We start from the raw sequence: 24,324 nt of genomic DNA on the forward strand, positions 1-24,324 counted from the left end.
CCACTTATTTGAGTGATGCCACAGGGGACTACTGCTTGGAGTTAATGCGAATCTCCTCACCAAAACCACATCAGACTCTAAATGCAGCACAACATGGCAAGTTAGTAAGTTTGCTGACTGTTGGAGTGAAAAACATTCACACGTGGCTTTAATTTGCCATTTGTTTACAGCCATCATTCATTGGGTACTAGAATACCAACCTGTAAACAAACTCATAACAGGAATCAGGAAAGTTGAAAATGGAATGTAGCGTGCCTGAATTAAAAGACTATTATTTATTTGAACTCAATTCTGGAATTCAACCAGGAAAAAAAATTTGCATTCCTTGGATCAGTCATGGTTCTGGCACCTTTTTGGTTTCCTAACAAGTTTTGGAATAGCAGATTTTTAGGAAATGCAAAAGTTTAGACACTTCCAAACATCTAACACCCATCTATCTACTCTATCCTTCAATTCACCACCTTACTTACTAATACCAAAAATTAATGGACTTCTTTTGACACTCAGAAACATTAATGACTTTTCATCATCAACAGTAAGTTCAGTAATTAAAGAGAAAATAAATGTTTGTAGTAACTTATGTAATGGCTAATGGGTGGCAAGGTTAGCATAGTGATCCGCATGAAGCTGCTACAGTGCCAGTAACTCGGTGCTGTCTGTAAGAAGTTTATACATTCTCCTCATGTCTATGTGGGTTTCCTCCCACCTTTCAAAATGTACGGGGTGTAGGTCAATTGGGTGTAATTGACAGTGGTGAACAAGGCCTTTGTCTGTCGTGGCACCGAGGGCAAGAGTTGGTATGTCATGTTACAGGTGTACAAGACATTGGTGAGACTACACCTGGACTATTGTGCACAGTTCTGGTCACTATACTATTGGAAGGAGTGATTAAAGAAGAGAGGATGCAGAAAAGATTAATACGATGTTGCCAAATCAGGGGGAGCTTGAATGGATAGGCTGAGATTGTTTTTCTTGAGTGAGGCAGTGGCCTGATAGCTGTTTATAAAAGATAAGGTCACAGACTTTTTCCCAGGGTAGGGGAGTCAAAAACTAGAAGGCATAGGCTTAAGCTTAGAGGGAAAAGATTTAAAAGGAATGTGAGGGAGAAGCTTTTCACCTAGAGAGTGGTGGAACAAGCTAGAGGATGTGACAGAGATAAGTACAATTACAGTACTAGACATTTTTACAGAAAAGATATCAACCAAATCTTGCTCAGCAAGGGTATATCCAGTTAATGGGTTTTGGTAATGGTCATAGAGAGCTGGTAATACTTGTTTTTGATTTCTACTCTTTTAACTGAAATGCTCTTATGCTCTTGAGTATTTATGGACATGCTTGCAGTCCAAGAATTTCTCATTGAAAATTTCTCATTGTTTCTATTTCAATAATCTGGATTTAAATTCAACTACTTATTTGCTGCAAAAAGAATCACAGTGAAACAAAAAGCACTGACAAAAGAGTACTGCATACATTCCGATAATATACCAGCATGGATATTCAACCCACTGGCATTCTTACGAACTGGGAATGGTATCAATTGTTGCTTGCCTTTAAGATTTGTGACCTGCAATGTTCAGCCTATTCCACTTCGTTAATAAACATTGGCTTGATGGAAGTGACAGAGTTATGAGTTTATTTGCTGTTCCATTTAGGTCTATTTAAACAAACTGTAATCGAACCCTTGCCATTCTACATGAAGGGAGAATCAGTATCACACCAAAATCAAATTCACAATTTAAATTTATCTTGAAAATTGTGACTGTTAAGCAAACACACGTCACTTTCTTACAGCTCCAGGAATCAAATAGAACATTTCTACTTTAATAGCAATGTTGGAATCCTTTATGATTTGGGTTTCCTCAGGGGAGAAATTAATCTCCACTTTTCTGTAACTTTCCTATTAGTAGTTAAGTTCCAGTCACATTAAAGACCAAAGGGGCAGTGCACTGGTGATTTACCCAGATCAAAATCCATGAAAAATAACCCAGACAGAGTATTAATATACTCCCTTGGGATAAATCTGTTTAAGTGTCTTCAAGCTTGCATTGTATTTTTGCAAGTGTAAGATGCTATGCAAGTACATGCAGCACCCAAGAGTCCATGCCAACTGTAATACTGTGATCTCTTTCCTCCATCCTTCTTTCCTTAACTGATCAAGCTCTTGTTCCATGTGCTTTCAGGCTCCTGAGAATTAGATTATTCTTCTTTTATCTGGCATACCACAAATTTCATAACAAATTCAAACTCAGAATATCATAAATTTGCTGCACAAAAGTGGCATACAGCAAACCTCAACAGCTATTAAAATGTCTCCAACCAAACTCAGAGTTGGAGAAGAGCCTAGTCTAACAGCAGGAGTTATCATCATAAGGTGGAATCACAACATGATGGTGAAATGGTCACCAGAAGAACACCTTCCCTCACTAGTCAGGCACAAGCAGAGTGGTGATTCTCACATAAAGAAAACTGCACATCATTTCTCTTATCAAAATATATGGCTCTAAAATTTCATAGATCAAGATGTAAAGAATCATTTTACGATACTGCCTATGAGACTAAATCACAGAGAGAGATCAGATCAGTCACCAATCAGCACCTATACAATGGTGAATTCTGGTACGATTCACTGCCCTGGATCAGCATCTTGCGCTAAAAGAATTCATCCAAATGGCACCCCAAGCAGACTATTGCTTGGTGGCTTGCACAAACGCATCACAATTTTTGCTTATAATTCTGGTAAACTTTTAGCTGATTGTTTTGTTTAATTAGTTATCTTTGAAAATATTTTTCATTCTTCCCTGAAAACAGTTGTTAAGTTAAAAATCTAGATGTGTCAATCAGATCTTCCTCTGCAGGTGCCTGACACTGTGGGTTCCCACGGTTGGGATGTGATCTTATATTTGCACACCAAGGGTGAAAGTCAATTTGGGCAAGAACATAAACAGACACAATCACTCTTCCCACCTCTTGCGTGACTAGCCCAAGGTTCATTTTGACGGAAATCAAGAGAGTAGAATATTAGGAATAGTGTAAGATTGGCACTCTCTCATATATCTGATTAGGACCAACTTGACCCTGATTCATTTTCAGCCAAAGGTAGAATTTTCATCCAGAGTTTGCAAAGCCCAACAATCATTGTCACCCACAAACCATTTCTGAAATATAAAGTTCAAGTTTGGGGTACATTTAGCAGGTGAGACCCTCACATGTTTGTCACCTACTTCCCTCCTCAACTTACTTAAATAAAAAGTAAATAAAAGTTTAATTGCAGTGTTATTGGCATTTCAGAGGAGAAACACTGAAGGGGGAGTTAAGCTAGGGCCAGACACACAGAGTAAATGGCTGGCCTGGGCCCGGAGTGCTGTTGATGAGACCCAATGAGTACAAGTGCATTGTTCCTTAAAGTGCTAACGCAGTAAGTCAGGGTGGTGAAGAAGACACATGTCATGTTTACCTTCATCAGTATAAGAGTAATGATGCCATAAAACATTGGTAATACTCCACTGTGAGTATTGAATGCATTTCTAGTTGTCACGGTGCAGGAAAAAATGTGATTAAGATGGAGAGGGTACAGAAAAGATTGACAAGGATGTTGCCGGAATTGGAAGACTTGAGATGCAAGGAGAGATTGGATAAGTTGGATCCATTTTCCTGAAATAAAGAAACTGAGAGGTCAAATGAAACCAGTGTATGAAATTATAAGTGACATATATGGGGGAGATGAGCTGTTTCCCCATGGTAGGGAGTCTAAAACTGGTCATCATAATTTTAAGGAGAAGGGAGAAGATTTGAAGGGGATCCACACAAGAAGTAGTTGCTGTCTGAAGTGAGCTGCCAGAGGAAGTGGTGGAAGCTGGAGAAGAAACAATATTTAAGAGACCTCCGGACAGGTATTTGAATGAACAAGGCATGAAGGGATATGGAATTAATGCAGGCAAGTGGGATTGGAATAAATAAGCATGATGGCTCGCATTGATGTGGTGGGCTGAAAGGCCTGTTTCTATGCCACATAACTCTATGACCTGGCCCCAAAATAAAATTGCATTTTCTCTCCACAGCTTCAGACTGCTTTGTTTTGTCTTGCTGTCTATGTGTTTATTAGAAGCGCTATCTCGTAAATTGCTTCCACTTTTATCAGTAGAGAAGGACCTGATGTTCCAAGAATGAGATGCCACCAGATTTATAATCTGTTCTTGGCCTGTAATATTTATATCTGAATTGAAACAGAGAGAAAGGGAATGAGTAGATCTCAAGAATTTAGCTTGCTCTACCCCAGACACAAGATATACCCACTTCAAAACATTCAACAGCACCACAACTGAGTTTCCTCAATTTGCATCTAAAAGGCTTCACTGAGGTAACATAATATACAAATTGCAAAAAAAATTATCAATTCATTCCATATCAAAATTAATTACTGCACCAGCCTTCTCTATGGCTAACACCTTGACATCAAAGTAAGATTAACTACAGCCACTAACCCCAGGGTACTACCTTCATTCATCCCTTCAATATGAAAAATAATACCAACTGAACAGGCAAACCATCAGCATGAAATCTAAAATAACATTGCTCAATTTCATACATACAAAAACAGTAGAATGAAAAAATATATAGTTCAGAACATACTTACTTTGTCAAAAACTATGCTTTTTATAATCGGTGCAGTTTTGAAACCTAAAGGTCTTCCTAGAACATCAAAAAAGACCGAAGTTGTGACGAGGAAGTTCTTGGTGCTTCTTTAATTATTGGTATATAAAAAAAAACACAAGACTGAAAAACCTCATCCAAATAAGTAATCTCCAACAAAACTCATAGTTACTACTAATGTGGCATTTATTTTACAACTTAATTACATTCAATCAGCTCATCACATGCACAGCACTTTCAACACTGGATTTTTTGATGATTTCTTGATTTTTTAAATATATCTTTGGCTTGGCTTCGCGGACGAAGATTTATGGAGGGGGTAAAAAGTCCACGTCAGCTGCAGGCTCGTTTGTGGCTGACCAGTCCGATGCGGGACAGGCAGACACGATTGCAGCGGTTGCAAGGGAAAATTGGTTGGTTGGGGTTGGGTGTTGGGTTTTTCCTCCTTTGCCTTTTGTCAGTGAGGTGGGCTCTGCGGTCTTCTTCAAAGGAGGCTGCTGCCCGCCAAACTGTGAGGCGCCAAGATGCACGGTTTGAGGCGTTATCAGCCCACTGGCGGTGGTCAATGTGGCAGGCACCAAGAGATTTCTTTAGGCAGTCCTTGTACCTTTTCTTTGGTGCACCTCTGTCACGGTGGCCAGTGGAGAGCTCGCCATATAATACGATCTTGGGAAGGCGATGGTATATATATATATTTTTCATATCATGAAATGGGTAGCCTCATTATCCTTCCCTGCCTTCATTCCACTTTGAGTTACAAGAAATCCTATCCATTCAATTTCTTTCCCACTTTGTTGCACCTAGAAATTGCTTACAATAAAATAATATCACAAAATAAATAACCTGTAACAATATATTTAAGCATGACAATTGAACAGCAAACTTGGAAAGGTTCTCTGTACACAAATTATATAGTGCTATTGGAGCACAGATACGTATCCTACAATTGCTTCACGCAAGTCACGACGTTATCCTGTGGACACTCGACAGAACAGTTTTCAATGAAGATTGAAGTCAGACGTGTTTGCATCATTGCCCTAACATTTCTCTCATGCTTTCTTGCTGAACATTCCACAAGAGTGGAGCTAATCTTGAACACGAATAGAAAGCTATTCAATTTATGATGACTAATCCCCAGAACCCAAGTTTTTAAACTTCAGTGGTCAGGCTGCAGTTCCACATGTGTTCATTCGGCTCAGAGACCAAGTTCCAAGGGATCACTGGCACATGTACTGTCGCATAAAAGAGGATGGGCCAAAGATCAGCATCGCAACACAAAGACATTTAACAACCTGTCCCCTCTATGCCTTACTGCCAGACCACAATACCATTTATGGCAAAACCTTGGAAAATGTCAATCATTTCCCATATCTTAGGGACTACCTCTCAAGCAAAGTTAGACAAGAATGATGAAATTACACAGCACTTAATGCATCAGTATATCCTTCGGTCAATTGAGGGAAATGGTACATGAAGATCAAGGCCATATATGTGCACAAAAGTCAAGATCTACCAAGTAACAATAATCCCTATCCTCCCATATGTCTCCGAATATAGACTTCCTACAGCACGTACTGAGGGAAGTGAAAACGTACCACCAACACTGACTGCCTCTACAGAATGTTCAGAATTCAATGAAAGTTTAGCTGAACCCATGTCAGTGTGCTCTCCCAGGTCAGTATTTTAGGGTTTGAGGCAGCTCACTTCACTTGGATGAAGCATGTGGAATATTTATTACAAGGTGCACGTAATTGCAAGTTATTCTTAGGAACGAACTATTTATGGTCATTGAGACTTAAAACAGGCCCTTGAGGCGCAGTTGTCCAAGCTGATTAAGTTTGCATTATGGGTTAGTCAAATTTATCTACATTTGGACCCAGTGCTTCTAAGCCCTTCTTATCCATAAATCTATTCAAATGCTTTTTGAACACTATAATTGTACCACTTCACTGAAGTTTCACTCCCCCTACCGACATGATCTACCGGGATCGTTGACTGAAGAGGGTGTGCGTGCAAGATCATTGAGGATCTCTTCCAACCTGCACACAGCGTCTTTCAAGTGCTCCCATCGGGAGTATCCGAGACAGCGCCACCAGGCTAAGGAACAGCTTCTTCCCACGTGCAGTGAGAATGCCGAATGACCAAAGGAACTGCTCACGCTAACCATCTGAGACTCTCATATTCTTTAAACAACATTTGTTTGTATAAATACTTGTCCTGTATATGTATTGTTTGTCTGTATGTGTGTTTGGTCTGGTTATAGAGTATGTCTGTGCGTTTTGCACCAAGGACCAGAACAGCATTTCATCAGGTTGCACATCAGATGACAATAAACTTGACTTTAGCTTCCTTGGGCTGCTCATTTCAGGTACCAACAATCTCCTGAATGGGTATGTTTCAAAATGCTTAATTCCATACTATTTTTTAAATTCTATATTGCTGAGAAGTCTCCTTCTTCAGGGAAGCAAGTGGGCTTCAGCCTTTCCATAAAAGTCTTTTCATATGTTATGTATATCAGTGTCTTTTCCACAGATACATGTCCCTGCACCTGATTTTATAGCAGATCCATTACAGAAGCAATCCCGCAGGATCTGTTTTGTTTCACTTTAAAAGCACTAGCTTCTCTCCTTACCTGCAAAGCCTTTAGATTTACTTCCTGACAACCTTCAGCTGAGCCTCATTAAGCAACTATTAGCACTTCATTATTATCAATCCACCTCCATCATCCTCCTCTTCTTGCTAAGACAATCACACCACGCTACTTGCAGGAACACAGGTTTCCTTTCATTCACAGGAGATGGAGTAAAAGAGCAAACAAGTAGGTAAATGGAGTTGACATTATCAGTTAAAGGCAATTTAAAAATCAAGAGGATAATCAATACAAGACCAGCACCAGATTTACAAGCTACAATCAATCTTTGATGAAAACAACAGGTGTTTAAAAGAAATCTAACATGATAAAAGAGAGCAATGCTAGATTCTTGCTTTTCTTCTACTGAGTCAATCCAATGTCTGCATATTAAGTTATTTCTTCCTTCACAAACCAAATCGAATCAAATCTTCTGTTAAGTAATGGGGCTCTGTGAGATTGCTGTGTTCAATTTTATACATTTGTGAGGGTTGTCATTGTGGTTCTTCCCATTGATATTTTATGTTCATCGACAACTATATGATAAACCCAGCCATGGATGCCCAGACTTGTAAAAATTAAAATACACTACATTATTTGTTTAATAAATTCAAATCCAAGATTTGATATCAATATTGTGGAGATGCACACTAATGTATACAGCCTATTCCATTTAAAACAGTCACTTGTTCCACTTTTACAAAAAAAATTAATTCAAATTAAATTGCATCCCATGAGTAAAACCACTTGGATTATTTTAAAACAGAGGGAATGCAGGTATCAAGTATTTGTAGCCTTGCTGGCCTTTGATAGGTGTACCACGGTTTAAATTTCACAACTAAATAGATAGATAAGTTTTTGTTCAGAAGAAATAAAACACATTAATTCAACTTCCCGTCCCATTCCAATGGCAACGAGTATGAATGCATGCCTCTCCTTTCCCCCTTCCCCATGCGCTCCTCACCTGAAGCGGGTGTGAACTGACGGGCCGGGGTCCAGCAGCACATCCGGAGGCCAGATTTGTTTTTCCTGGGTGGGTAAGAGTCATGGTTGATAGGGACCGAGCCCTTGCCTGACTCTAACGCCCATATTGCTCTACATCTGGGCATCATATTGTCCATTATTCTCAAACGTCAATTTACATAAAGACAATCTACAAAACTAAAGAAAAAAGGCACACGTTGGCTCCCCCGCCGATCTACCAGTAACACCCCGCCCGCTAATCTCAGTCTCGCACTTAGTGGATTGCGATGGGAGGTGTCTTTGCTCACTGGGAGGGAAAATGAAAGACTTGCATTTTCATGGCTGGTCTACTTGATAGCCTCAAATGGTCCCAGGGTGTTTTAATTATCCAAGAAGTGCTTTGAAGTGCAATTACTTTTGAAATTTAGGAAACTTCTACACAGCGCAAGGCCACAAACAAGAATGTGATAATGGTCATCTTAATCTTTGTTTGTTATGTTGATTGAGAGAAGGGGGGGGGGGGGAATAACCAGTAACACCTCTCATTTTTTTAAAAAGTGATAAAGTACAGTAACAGGCCCTTCCGGCCCACGAAAACTCCCGTCGCCCAAATGTGGCCAATTAACCGACTCACCCCGTACTTCTTCGCAACCGTCCCATGACATCTTCCCCATTCAACCTGAACATCAGTTGAAGCCTCGGTTCATGTTCTGGTACAAACCACGTTGCATTCCCCACCTCAGCGCTGCATTAGAGATGTAAAGGGAGATCCCAGTGCCCACGTACCCGAGGGGGACTTGAGATGTTCCCCCTTGATTCGGACGTTCAGACCACGACCGACCCACGGCTGTCAGGACATGCATGACATGGAGGGTGAAAAATCGTGCACCACAATTATGAAACGAAAGGTTAACAGCCATTGCAAAGTAATTAATAGGGTGTTGAAAAGAAGTGTTTTGTTGAACTAAAACTTTTGCTATAGACTTGATCATTAATCTTTCACCGGAACTCAAAAGTCGTTTTATGAGCCTTCAAAAGAATTCACTCTCGTTCCCGTTCACATAATCTTCTGCTACATTTCCAAATTCAAGACCAAGGGGGGGTTTAATAAGATTTTTCTGCGTTTCCCGGTCGATTCGGTAAAGTTGAAGTTTTATTTACGTAAAACTCAAGTCAGCGACTTAAGGGGCTCGCACCTGATTTATAAAATAATGTTCCACTGGACGGCTCAATTAGCAGATGCCCCAGAATATTTGGAATGGACGAGTGAAAGTGGAAGGTGCCGCATGCCCAGCGGTCCGATGCGTGTTGGGAGAGGGAGGGAGCGGGCGAGGGAGGGGGGCCGTCGACCGGGGCGCGCCACGCGTGCCCTCGGACACGGCCACTGCTCGCAGAGGGAAGGTCGCAGCCTCTCGACAGAGGGAGACTGGTTCCCCTGGCAAATGAGCAAACACCCAGAACTGAGAGACCGGAGAAAGCGAACCTCGCTGTGGGTCGTTCCCTGCAAACGGCGGCAGAACGCGCTTCCGACCCCCTTTGGGCCGCTCTTACCTGGGAGAAATTAAGCCCATTGAGCGGGTGGCACTGCTCCTCCACCCGCTCCACCGCGCCCGTCCTCTTCTTCATCCTCTCGGCCTCCTGAGCCAGGTAGAGGTCGAGCACCGGCACCCCTCTGGACCTGATGTCCGCCTCCGTCAGCGAGTTCACCATCAGCATCACCCACACGGGACGCTTTCTCTCCCAGTTGCCGGCGATGGCGTTGAACAGGTAATCGGCGTACAAGCCCTTCCCTCTCTGGTCCGGGGTCATCCAAAGAGGCATCATGACCTTCACGTAATCCAGGTGCCTCTTGAGCCTCCTGTACAGATCCCTGGGCAGCACGTCCTGAAGGTTCTCGCCGTGTGGCAGCATCTGACAGCTGGTAAGAGCCGAGATCGTGTACGGGTCGGTGAGGTCCAGTTCGAAGTAGACGCTGTTGCTGTGCTGGAAGGCCCTTTTACAGTTGTCAGCCACGAAATCCCAAACTCTGGTGTAGGGCACGTGAATGGTCCCAAATAAATAAGCGGGGGGCTCACGTCGGACCGTCCAGAGAAACGAATTCATTTCCCTTTGCTGGGGAAAAACGATCAAAATGTATTGTCAAGACACATATCGACCAATGAAACGAACACCAAAGTTCCAAACACGGATAGGGATTGTTTAATACAAGAGATCGCCACGAAATGCCGACGGTGGAAGTGGGCTTCTGAAGGGGGAAGCAGATCCGTTGAGGAGAAAAGGACTCGCCCAGAAAGGTGAGTTGCGCAGAGTGAGTGGGCAGCCGCCGGGGCACCAGAGTCAAATCGATTGGCTTTTCTTTAAACCGAATCGAACTGCTCTCTGTTGTCGAGTCTCCACATTTCCTCCAGCTTCATTCAAAAGTGAGTGGGGAGCGGACACTTGCAGAGGGAAAAGTCGCAGGCGTGACACGAAGCGACAAAGCAAAGTTAACTCACCGACTTGGGAAGTTCGCAGCGTCCCGTTTCTCGGAGGTTATTCTCCTTGGAGCTGACGCTTTGGACAACGATACTCACAACCACCCACAGCAGCCCGGCGTTGCCCTGCATCGTGCCTTCCATCCAACTTGTTGCTTGAGATTTCGTATCTAGTCTGCCACGAGTAAAGTCGGCAGAAAGTGTGGCGAGGGAGATCGCAGGATCATAAAGCCCCTTGATCTTGGATGAGGCGATCAGTGTACACAAGCTGAATGCCACAAGCCGCCATGCTGCCCCAGGAGCACGGCCGATCCTCCGACAGAAGGGTTTCTTTTATTGAGTGAGGTGATGGGAGAGTGGAGGTTTTGAAAAAACATTCCCTCCCTCCCTAGCCCTCCCCGCGATCACCCATGAGGCAGATGCTGAGCTCGGCTGCTAATCTTGCTGCCTCACTCTTATTTGCACAAGCCGGGGAAGGCGGGTACTACTCGGCATGTCAGCATGTCACTTCAGGGGCTAACTCTCCGCTCTCGCAACTTTTAACTGCACCGGAGGGCGAAAAGAAACTTTTTTTCTCTCCCGCGGGCGCCCTTCCTGCGATAGCCCGAAGGTGGCGCCGCACACGCGGAAGATCAAAAGCCCGCGGCTGGGGCAGGTGACAACGACCCTGCCCTGGAACTCCTGCCTCTCCGGATCCTCGCGTCTGTGTGTATATGAAATATTGCTGGTGGCCATCCTATTTCTACCGCATATAGGAAGGGGGAGCGAAGGAGCTCCAAGCATTGCATCAGAAAGGCGAAATATAAAAAAAAAAGAAAAAAAAAAGAAAGGCGAAATATAGGGACTGACTACATCAACATCTCATTTCATTCACCCTTAAACCCACCGAGACAGAGGTGCACCAAAGAAGAGGTACAAGGACTGCCTAAAGAAATCTCTTGGTGCCTGCCACATTGACCACCGCCAGTGGGCTGATCTCGCCTCAAACCGTGCATCTTGGTGCCTCGCAGTTGGGCGGGCAGCAACCTCCTTTGAAGAAGACCGCAGAGCCCGCCTCACTGACAAAAGACAAAGGAGAAAAAACCCAACACCCAACCCCAACCCACCAATTTTCCCCTGCAACCACTGCAACCGTGTCCGCCTGTCCCACATCGGACTTGTCAGCCACAAACGAGCCTGCAGCTGACGTGGACATTTACCCCCCTCCATAAATCTTCGTCCGCGAAGCCAAGCCAAAGAAACCCAACCCATTGAAAAAGGCGGGTGAGGCCAGCCCTCCAGATTGCTGTTTACTCTTCCTTGCCAGAAATCATCTTTAATCCATCCAATTATCACTTTTCTTTCAATTCTGGGCCCCGTATCCTAATCCATTCTTAATAGGTTGATTTGATCTTTGCTTTCATTCTCACTCGCTAAGGTCCTACATCCAGATCCCCATCGTTAAAATCCACTCAATCTCAATATTCCTTTGCTGAATTTTTAAATTGCCCTTAAATCTGTGGTTTCTACAATTGTGTCCCTCCAATTTATCCTCCAGACAGATGAATTTGAAGTTTCACTTGAAAGTTGTTTTCATCTTCTTCGGTGGCTACCGGGGTCCAAAGATATCTTGCTTCTGTTTCAGTTCTTACGTGGCTGAAGAGTTCCACATATTCCATCACCAATGGGCAGGAGCTCTGCTTGATGGGGCAGCTGGGCAGGTTTACCTGACGAACGTCCCAGGATGAGGAGAATGGGTGGCAAATTAAATATAATGTCGGAGAGTGCACTTCAATAGAAAAATATAAATGGGCAGACTTTTTTTAAATGGTGAGAAAAGTGAAAATACCCAGATGCAAAAGGACCTGGGAGTCCTCGTGCAGGATGGCCTGAAGGTATACTTGCAGGCTGAGTCAGTAGTGAAGGAGAAAATGAAATGCTGGCATTCAAGAGGAATAGAATATAAGAGCAGGGATGCGATGTTTAGGCTTTATAAGGCACAGGGGAGACCTCACTTGGAGTATTGTGAGCAGTTTTGGGCTCCATTTAAGAAAGGAGGCATTGACATTGGAGAGAGTTCAAAAGAGGGTAACTAGGATGATTCCAGAAATGAAAGGGTTATCATACGAGGAGAGTATGACAGCCCTTGGCCTGTACTCATCAGAATTTAAGAGAGGGGATCTTATTAAAACATTCTGAATGTTGAAAGGCATGGACAGAGAAGATGCAGAAAGGTTATTTCCCATAGTGGGAGAGTTTATGACAAGACAGTACGACTTCAGGATTATAGGGTGTCCACTTAGAATAGAGATGCAGAGGAATTTCTTCAGCCAGATCGTGGTAAATCTGTGGAATTTGTTGCCACAGGCAGTTGTGGAGGCCAGGTCATTGGGTGTATTTAAGGCAGAGATTGATAGGTTCTTGCTTAGCTAGGGCATCAAAGGTTATGAGGAGAAGGCCAGGCAGTGGAGCTAAGAGGGAAAATGAACCAGCTCATGATTTGATGGTGTAGCAGACTCAATGAGCTGAATAACCTCTTTCTGCTCCTATATCTTATGATCTTATTTGTATATGACATTGAACCCGAGCATCTGCAGACTTTCTTGTATAACTTATTTGAGGTGTTGTTAGCTCCTTCTACTGTTTGCTCTTGACCTTCACATGCTCCCTTTGTGGAAAGTCGAGAGCTCTCCTGGAAGTTCCTTTCCCACTTTGAGTAGTCATGGACCAGGGATCCTCCAAATCTGCAGAGATTTTTCCCAAGGAGACTTTGAGAGCATCCTTCAAGCTGACAGCATGGTCCCAGCCACAGAGCTTGTTGAGTGTAATCAGAGCCACAATGCTGGTCTGGAAGGTAACCTTCTCTCACCTGAACATGTAAGTAAGTTGTTGAATGAAGGTTTTACATCTTCAACCATTCTCCCTGACATGACAAATGAAATAAAGAAGGGAAATAGTCACATTGTCTTCTAATCACTCAAAGTGGAGTTGCAATCATGAGACTGAACTACTCTGCTTCCAATTAGTCTCACATAAAAATTGTAAAACACAATAAAGCCTAATATACTGCTGCACTAATGGTAAGATACTGAGAAAAAAAATTATGAAAAAACATACGTACAAAATGTCAATGAAATAGAACAAGGACAATATCCCTGAAATAAAAGATAATGTATTTATATGGTGTATTAGCATGAAAAAGCAATTGCATTTCCACATAGAACAGTAGTTTTCACTATTGATTGGTTTACAGGCTTTGTTAGGATTGACCACACGTCCACTGCCCTCCTGCATGGAGGGTCTCGATATATCTCATTCCATTGCTGCTTATTCAGTTTCTGGCCAAGAATCACAAATCAAAAATCACCAACAGCTTTCCATCTAATGACCATAAAGTTAACCTGATTATCCTCCAAAATTCATCCTCCTATGTTTTTATGGTGGCATGGTTATCATTTGCAGTTAGTGCCATGCTGTTACAGCGCCAACAACCCGGGTGAAAATTCGGTGCTGTCTGTAAGGAGTTTGTACGTTCTTGCCATGTCCGTGTGGGTTTCCTCGGGATGCTCTGGTTTTCTTGCACCATTAAAAAATGTATGCGGTTTGTAGGTTAATTATGCATTTGGGCAACACTGGCCCGTAGGCCGGCAGGACCTGTTACTTTTCTGTATGTCTAAATTTAAATTCAAATATTTTTATTTGGACTCTGGCATCTTCATCTATTAACAGTTCCTGTGTGCTCTGATGGCACCCTACCTCAGCTCGCCACTGTTCACACTCCTCCACCATCTCCAAATTGTCAGAGTGTTTTTTTCTTGCTTCCAGTCAAGGATGAGCAGAAAATTCCTTGAAAATCAAAATAATTATAAATGCTGCAAAAATGAATGAGAAATAAAAAATGCTGTAAAATACACAGCTGGTCAGGACACACCTGGGGGAAGAGAAACAGGACTAACATTTCAAGTAGAACATCATTTATGATGAAGCATCTTCGGCCTCTAATGTAATCTCCATTTCTCTTCCCACAGGTGAGGCCTGACCTGCTGAGTATGTCCAGCATTTTCTTTTTCTTCTTCAGGAATCTTTGTGTCTGGCAAAACTGAAACCTTTGTCTTTGGTCTGCATCACAAATTCCATTCCCTGGAGATAGTGCCTCAGTCCTACTCCCTGGCAACTGTCAGAAGCCTAACCAGATAATTCACTAAGATGAGTTTCAGATCCATATCATCATTGAAATTGATAGGGTAGGCTCTTAAGTTACAGAGAATTAATTTACTTAGCCCAAATCTGCTCTGCCTAAATTCAATTACTGCACAAACTTGCTTCATCCCCTTCCATGATTAACCACACCAGAATTCTCCAGCCAGTCTCCCTCTTCTAATTATTCTATCTCTGCCCATGCCCTGGTTCAATCTATAAACAATCCTAGACAAAGGCATTGCATTCTCTGAAAGGCAACATTATGTCATTGGTAATTTAAATGATGAGAGGGAAAAAAGGCAATGTGTATCTAAAAATATGAAGGAAAAAATGTAAATTATACATATTAAATCTCAGCAACTAATTAGATCCAAATAAAGTTAATTATAAGTCAGGGAAAAAGATAACGAAAGGTAACAAAAAGCAGAATATAATGAAACAAGAAAGTCCACAGACACTGTGATTGTAGTTAATACATAAAAGTGCTGGAGAAACTGAGCAGGTCCTGCAATGTCCATCGGAGGTAAAATAGAAAACAAACATCAAAGTATGAGTAAAATGCAGGCAAGCACGCAAATAAAAAGATGGAGATAGGAGGGAAGAAGGGGCAGGGGAGGACTACAGGCCAATTGGATATGAATAGGAGGGCAGAAGAGAAAAGATGAGAATTGCACAGGAGGGGAGGGGAGCTAAGTGAATGCAAAGGAAACAGAGGGATCAGGAAAGAAAGAGAGCAAAGGAAGGGGAGCTGGAGGACAGGAGACAAAGGTATAGGGAAAGAGAGGGGTGGGAACCTAATGGAAACTGGAGGTCAATATTAATGCCACCTGGTTGGTGGGTGCCCAGACAGTGTTGTTCGTCCAATTTAAGGGTTGCCTCATTTTGCCAGTGAAGGAGACATAGATATAGTGGCATGGGGATGGGGTGGAGAATTGAAATTGGATGCCTCTGAGACATCTGCACTATTACAGCAGACAGAGCAAAAGTACTCAATGAAGTGATCTCCCAGTCTGTGTCCAGTCTCTCTGATGTAGAGGAAGTCACAAAGGGAGTACTAGATGCACTAGATTACCCCTGCAGATTTACAAGAGAGGTTTTGCTTTACTTGGAAGAGCTGTCTGGCTCCCTGAATGAAAGTGAGGGAAAGGTGTGGGTGCATGCAACATTTTCTGTGGCCTCAGGAGTAGGTATCAAGGGTGCAATTGATGGGAAGGGATGAGAGGATGAGGGAATCACAGAGGGAGTGGTCCCTGCAGAAGTTGGAGAGGGAAATAGAGGGGAAAATGTGTCTGGTAGTGGGATCATCTTGTATGTGGCGGAAATTGTGAATGTTGGATGCAGAAGCTGGAGGAGTGGTAGGTGTGTCCTTGTTACATTAGATGGAGGGAGTCAGGGCAAATGTGCGGGAAATGGAGGAAATTTGTGGGTGTAAAGCAGAGTAGTATTTTCATTACACACACGAGGCAAAGGAATAGTTCAAATATACCTGGGTGTTCTTATGCACATACCATTGAAAACCAACATCAATAAGTATCAGGAAAGCACATGGTTTTATTAGAAGAGGACTTTTATATTGCAGTATTGATTTCTTGGTGAAATTAAGTTGGTCCTCTGTGAATACTTAAATGGAGTATTGTGTCCGGTTTTGGTCTCCTTACCCCAGAATGAATATAATTACAATAGAGGGAGTGCAAAAAAAAAATTACTAAACAGCTTTAAGGATGGCAGCTTTGCCATTTGAGGAGACACTATATATTCGGAAATTAGGAGAATGAGAGGAGATCTGCAAAATTCCAGCAGGCCTTAACAAATGGGATGCAGGAAGGATGTAATGCCTGGGTGAAGAGTCAAGTTCAAGGGGGTCACTCTCAGAATAAGGTGCAGTCCAGTTAGGCATTTCTACTCTCAGAGTTTGGTGAATCTTCGGAAGTCTCTACCTTGGTGTGTTGCAGAAATCAAGAGTTTTCTGACATTAAGGGAATCAAGAGATGTGGGATGGTGCAGGGATATATGCTGATCGTCCAAAATGTTTAAGAACAGCAGAGCAGATCTGAAGGGCCAAAGGCCTAGCTTCTTCATATTTTTTTTTAATTAGAATTTCCAGCCACTCTCATGGTTGATGGGTTTTATTGTTACTGCTGCCAACTTGCCCAGGTTAAGAACAGAAAAAGTGGAAAAGTCTTGTTAAAGGGTACCGACCTGAAACTTTGACTGACCATTTCTCTCCACTGATGCTACCTGGCCTGTTGCATTCCTCCAGCAGTTCATGATTTTCTCAAGATTCCTGCACATGCAGTTTTTATGTTTCTCTTCTCAAAAATTAGTACAGTAGAAGGAAGCAACTTAAAAACAATTTTCAGCCTTTTGCTAACATCTTTTTTTTACAGTTTGGCTCCAAGTCTGAAGAGTTCATCAACAACCAATATTGGTGTGCATCCCATTATCTCTTGCTTTGAAAAGTCCAGCTCTCTGTTTGACTCAGTTATCCCCTCACTCACATTTTGATCATATTTCCAACGTTTTACAACTGGAGTGCGTGTGTGTGTGCGTGTGTGTGTGTGTGTGTGTGTGTGAGAGAGAGAGCGAGAGATATGAGAAATAAAAAGAGTGGGAAATGAAAGAAAAACCACACAACAGTATGCAGACTCAAGGACCAAGGAAAGGGAGTGGAAGAACGAGGTCAATATCAAATTGAAGGAAGGGAGTGGGAGAGAACATCACATCAAAGCAATAAAAAAGAACTGGATTTGTAAAATTAATGGGAGAAAACAAATGAAGCAGAGAGCAAGTAGAAGGGTTGAAGCTAGGCTAGGATTATCAAAGAATTCATGCTGAGACTAATGGCATTAATGGGTATGGAGCGTCAATGGAAAGAATGATCAAACAGTCTTCTTCACAGTCTCAGAACTGTCATTTGCTTTGTGATCTTGGGGCAGCTGAAAAAAACAATGTGGGATCTGCAGATCTTTGCCACAGATAGGGCAGGTGCTGGCTTTGGGGGGGGGGGAGAGGGTCAGTAGGGTGGTGATGTCGTGTGGGTTTTCCTTCTGCCATCTATGCTGTGGTTCTGGCATATGGGCTCAAGGCTCTCAGTGCATCCCAAATTTTTGAGTATCAAGACCTCATATCCAGCACAAAACAAGATCTATGAGACTCCAGTTATCTCCAACTCATGTATGCTTCTGAAACACAGACTATTCATAACAAGCAACTTAGCAACAGAAAATCACCCATCCTCCATATCCATGTAGACTCAGCTGTGCAGCAACAACATCCTCATCCCACTGCAGATACTCTCAGTCAAGCTACTTTTGGGCAGACTGCCCTATTCACATGTCTGCCACCAAACTCCTGAAACAGAGGATCAGCCCACTCCTCCCATCAGCTGCGCAGTTGAAGAAATTCCATCTGATGCCTGAGAAACTACTTTACTCAAATAGTGATTGAAGTCATTTCAGATGCTCTCACAATGATTACTCCATAATTAACGTTTCTGTGTTCAATCCAATTTTTCTTATCCTTTTCTTAAGGTTTCTATGTCACGCACAATTGTCCATGCTATGCTTTGGACAGACTAAATCCAGGCTCGGCTAATTACATGCCATAGCTTGCCAATACCAGATGTCTCAAGGGCAATCCAAGGTGATTCTTGAAACCCTTGCCCTAATCACTGCATTCTGGGAGTTTCCCCTGATCTCTTTCCCACAATTTGCAACATCAGTTGACCATATTGTGAAAACTGTCCCCAGTATGCAGCTGAATATTGACACAGAATATTGACATTCTGTCCCCTTACACCATCCCACTGGTTTAATTCTGCAACTGAGGTGTCCACTGAATAAATTTCCTTTTTATTGCTTTACGTTCTGTGAAGAGTTGTGCAAAATAATACATCATGCAGGTTGGCTGCTCCACTCTGTAACAGAGTGCGCAAGATACCAGTGGATGCATGGAAACTAAAATGCCCAAAAATATTTTAATACCAATTGAAACACTGAATTGATCAATTTGTTAGCAGCTGCAAAAGCTAAGCTTCAAAAGGGGGGGGGGGGGGGGGAGCTGTTGTGCATGATGAGATAGGGTGTCAAATGGATCAAGTCATCCTTCAGTTTGATCTTTGCCCCACACTGAGATACTTAATCTTCGTCAGAGTAGCTGTGGGAATGTTAGAACTGGCCTCAGTGTCAACAAGCCAGGAAGAGAAAATTAAAATCAGCCCAAAAACCCATTTAATCACTATTCAATAGAACTTGTTGGGAAGTTTATCTGTGTGGACATTGAGTAACAGGAGTAGGACAGCAGAACCTCTGCAGTGAACAACACTCCCACAATCTGTTCTCCTGTCAGGAAAAGCCATTGTAATTGTTAGCCTCTGCTTTTGAGAAGGAACAGGTGGTAAATTTGCTCAGATGGTGGTTAAACTCTACAGTTCTTCTGTATTCTATTTCTGCTTTGTCCTCTAAGAGGCTGGTTTTACACTTGCTTTTGCACAGATCAGTAGATAAGCTTTATCTGGATAGAATCCTGTTTGGTGTCACCAGATCTAACTTGTTTTTCCATGATGTTTCTTTGCTTCAGAACATTAAACACTGACCCACTTCTTGCTTATATTTGATTTTGACATTCAAACAATTGTCTGTTTAGTTAGTCAGGCAAGCCATTAGCATTTACTGTTTTTAACCCACCTCCTCCAATATTTGTACATGATTGACCCAATGCAAAATAGCTCAAATTTGAAGAATCTACAATGTGTTACCAAATTTAAAAAAAAACGTCATGAGAGCTCAGTGTAATTGATGGATGCCTATTTTTAATTGAGTCCTTCATTCTGCTGCCCGAACCTGCATCCAATTCACTGGTTCTTTCAGGTCCATTCATTAAGATGTAACACATTAGATCAGGCACTATTTACTGTCATGTAACAAAAATGAAATGCAATTTTACACAAAATTGCCTTCAGACTCCATAAGGTTGGCAAAGATTCCTAATTAGCATTGCCTGGTGCCCCTTTATAGTCAGAGAAAGAGAAGCAAATAAATTCATTTCAGAGACACTGAGTATCCATGCATCCGCCTCCAGTGCTTCCACAGCATCTCCAGCCTCACGGATCAAACCATCGGCAATCCAAACCTCCGACCTGGGCCTTTCAGGAGCCCTTCTTGCCCTCAGTACCGTCCTGAATCCTGGTTCCCAGACCGAGTTCTGATGAACCAGTCTCTAGCAGCTTTGTGTGAGTCCTTTAACCTCAAGTCGCCAGCAGCCACAGCCTGTGCAAGTTCCTCGCCCTCAAGTCACCAACAGCTTATCACCTGTGTGTGTCCTTCTGCTGCAGAGCCCCTCACTGTCTGCCACTGTGGTCACTGTTCTTGGGGTTGGCTCCTCTGCTTGTCCTTGTCATTGGGGGGGGGGGGGAGTGGGGGGGCGGTGTTCTCCTCTTTACTGATGCCCTGCACCAGTCTGCTGCTCCTCTGGAATCTGCAACCCTTTGTGACTGCTGCCAAACTCAGGGCCCAGAATCTGCAGACACAGAATTTTAAATAAAACACCATTGGCTCCTTTCACAGGCCATTTGAAGCCTATACGGAACAATTGGTAGTTGGACTGGGCACGAGGACCCTGCGGGGCAGCCCTGTGTCTCCTCTTCCTGCTCTCCCTGGGATGGCACCATCAGCAGCACTGCAGCTTCAGCCACATTGCCATTTTTTGGGGGTTTCACGAGTTTCACTTTATCCAGATTGATAAGAGTTTTGCTCACAACAATAAATTCTGATTCAGAACAACAGTGTTAAAAACTTCAGAAGTAATTAATCACTTGCAAAGCTTTTTGAGGGCATCTTGAAATATTAAGCACTGACCCAATTCTTGAGCAGCATGCTGGTACAGGAGTTACGGATGTTCCCTCACAACTCCAGAGACCCGGATTCATTCCTGACTTCTGGAGCCTTTTGGACTTACATTCTCTGTCACCATGTTGATTTCCTGCCACATCCAAAACAAAAATGTGCTGATAAGTTAATTAGCCTCCGTTAATAATCTTTTAAAGTAAATCACTAGCAAAGTGAATCAAAGGAGAACTGATGAGCGTGTAAGAGTAAATAAGTTCCAGGCCTATAGGAAATTAGAAGAGAGAAATGAGACTGATATAGTTTGTGATGTGGTGTGCTCTTTCCACTTATTTTTTTTTAACATAGCCTCAATGTATCCACACAAGATTCTCAATCTATCTGGAATGCTCCTTCCACCTTCAATGGCCATTAGACATACAGCTTGGTAACAGGCCCTTCCAGCCCATGAATCCATGCCACTCAGTTACCACCCGGTACTTTTTGAAGTGTAGGAGGAAACTGGAGTACCCACCAGAAACCCACACAGACATGGGGAGAACGTACAAACTCTTTACAGACAGTGCCGGATCTAGGTCACTAGGTTACTGATGCTGTAACAACGCCGTAACAGCATTACCACTATGGTAACTGTGCCACCCCAACTTTGTTCCATTTTGTCGAGGACGTACTGAGCACAGCCTTCGATCTTTTCCTCTATCCATCTGGAAATTACTTCCCGTGACAGAGCTCAGAATAGGGTTCTGTTTAACGAGAACAGCATGACCTGCCAATGTAGCTGAATGGGTGTATGCCAGCTTGGAGGAGGATGCCATCATTGGGCTACTTAACCTTTTAGTGAACATTTCATGCAAAGGTACGATTGATGGTATTTTTCCAGTGCATTGAGATGTTTCCTGTAGGTAGTCCAGGTCCCAGAAGCATTTGGGGGAGACTAGTGCTGCCAATAAACTTTGTATGCAGGGTTTGAAGTCTTGATCTTGAAATACTCTTTTCTTCATTGACGAATGGCTGTGAAAATGCACTCAAAGCAATGATGAATTTAATCATCCATTTCTGCTTTCATTGGGACATGTTTTCCAAGACATGGAAGTGTTTAGTGTTCTGTCCTTCTATTTCTAGTGCTGATTTCTGGGAACAATAGCCTGACTGAAGTAACAACACATCATTGTAGATGCTTTGCAGAAGTAATTCAAAGACATCTGAAGAAAAAAAAAACTACTGTCTTACAAAATCCCTTCACTCTGCAGATTAAACAATGTGGTGGTTTATAATGCTCTTCACATTTATGATTAAATCAGTTCCATTATCATCTGGGATGCTAATATCTAAACCAATCAAATTGGATGTGAAAATTTTGTGATAATTTCACTGGCTTATTTATATGATAGCATGAACCAACACCAGGATCAAATAGTTTGAGCAAATAGTCCATGCTTCATGAATTGCATATACAGCATGTTATAGCGTTGTTTTTTTAAAATGTGGGGATGACTATCCACATTTTAAGGTTAGTCCTTTTCAAGCTAACCAGGTTGCTGTGTAATTGTCAGGAGTCTTTCTTGAACCTCTGCAATCCTTGTGGTGTTTCCATAAGAGATGTTGGTGAATTCTAGGAGATTGAATAGCTATCATCAAAAATTTCAGTATACGTTTCCAAGTCAGAATGGTATGCAGCTTGAACATGATTCGAACATTCATGGTGATCCCACAGAGGTCAGAAGGTGTGCTGCAGTGCTTTCTGCGGTGCAGTACAGAGAGCAGGCACAGGTGGTCGAGGACAGGAAATGGATGCTCTCTCCAATGACACTGAACAGTCTAAATAGTCTTGAGCACTATTGTGCACTATCAAGTCACACATTATATTGTCAAGTTTAAAACCAACACAGCGTAAATATAGGGACAGGCCAGTAAAGACAAAAATCAAAGTTAATATAAATAGTTTCCCACAGTCGTTCTATTAATATAACCTCTGAAGCAGTCCTAATATAATTGATTCCTCTTTCATATTTACAGATAAATGAAGTGAAAACAGTTCTATAATAATTCAGAGTCCAAAGTACTCTGGAATCCACTGCTTCTACTCTGCAGGTTGCATTATTAGCCAAAGACACAATTATTTAGAAACCATAATTTGGAAATTCACATGAATTAAGTTCATTGCCCATCCTGCAATTAAAGAACCATATTATTTCAGCGTATAAGATGACCCTTGACGCACCCCACAACACGCCAGAAACAGGGGTCATCTTATAGGCCAGATACAAAAACCTGACCTCAAAATGACACTCGAATGGTTCTATAACCTACTCAGATCCCACCTTACAACAAATTTTATTGGAAAGAAATTTTTATTGTTGAAAAAACACATCTAAAATCCTTCAAAATTACTATAATCTCCGGAGATAAAGAACTCAGCAAGCACATCTGGAATATCACTGATGTATATATAATAAACTGCTGAAAACTGATAACTTTATGATCACGATCTTCTGGAAGTTTCTCTGCAATTTTTGTTTCTTGTTATATTACCAGATTTTTCCTGTTCATGAAACCGCTGCACCTTTAAAATCTCTACAATGTTCTGGGTTTGACCTTGCCCACTTCAGTGCATCTGCTCTGATGTTATTTCTTGTGTCTATGTAGTAGCCATCCTGCCTCTGTTCGAGTACCCATTCTGCAACATGATTTTCCATCTATGGCCAACAAATTATTCCTTTTCTCATCGAACATTGTATCTTCGGTATTTTTCTTAAAAGGTGCACCCCAAGGATGGGTGCTTAGCTCACTGCTCTACTCATTACACACCCATGACTGTGCGGCCAGGCACAATTCCAATGATATCTACAAGTTTGCCAATAACACCACAGTTGTCGGTAGAATCACAAATGGCAGCGAGGAAGCATAGAGGAGGGAGATAAATCAGCTTGTTCAATGGCGTAACAACAACAACCTTGCACTCAATGTCAGCAAAACCAAGGGGGTGATTGTGGACTTCTGGAGAAAGTCAGGAGAACACGACCCAGCCCTCATCGAGGGCTCAGTAGTGGAGGGGGTCAAGAACTTGAAATTCTTGGATGTCAACATCTCCGAGGATCTGTCCTGGAGCCTTCACATTGATGCAATCAGAAGAAGGCGGCCCGCCAGCGGCTTTACTTTGTGAGGTGTCTGAGGAGATTCAGTAGGTCACTGAAGACTCTCATGAACTTCTGCTGGTTTACCATACAAAGCATTCTGGCTGGTTGCATCACTGCCTGGTATGGAGGCGACAACTCTCAGGACAAGAATAAATTCCAGAGGGTTGTTACTCAGCCTTTGACATCACAGGCACCAGCCTTCACTCCATTGAAAACATCAACATGAGCTGGTGTCTTAAAAAAGCAACCTCTGTCCTCAAAGACCCCCACCACCCAGCCCTCTTCATTCTTTACAGGAGCCTAAAAACGAACACTCAATGGCACAAGGACAGCTTTTTCCCCGCTGCCATCAGATTCCTGAATAATCAATGAACTAAAGATACTGCCTTACATTTTGTGCACTATTATTTTATTTTTTATATTAATGTTATAAAATGGTTGTAATATGA

The 24,324-nt window shown here is 42.4% G+C and overlaps 1 protein-coding gene across 1 annotated transcript in view; it reads right to left on the reverse strand.

Moving 5' to 3' along the window:
• Nucleotides 1–11,085, reverse strand: part of LOC138763805 (metalloprotease TIKI2-like) — a 445,092-nt gene extending 434,007 nt beyond the window's left edge. The window contains 3 exon segments of the mRNA XM_069938567.1: nucleotides 9,794–10,354; nucleotides 10,738–10,913; nucleotides 10,916–11,085. Of these exon segments, the coding sequence (XP_069794668.1) occupies nucleotides 9,794–10,354; nucleotides 10,738–10,913; nucleotides 10,916–10,943 (765 nt within the window). The 5' untranslated portion in view covers nucleotides 10,944–11,085.
• Nucleotides 11,086–24,324: the final 13,239 nt, after the last annotated feature.

The sequence above is a fragment of the Narcine bancroftii genome, chromosome 5 (assembly GCF_036971445.1).
Source record: "Narcine bancroftii isolate sNarBan1 chromosome 5, sNarBan1.hap1, whole genome shotgun sequence".
Lineage (NCBI taxonomy): Eukaryota > Metazoa > Chordata > Chondrichthyes > Torpediniformes > Narcinidae > Narcine > Narcine bancroftii.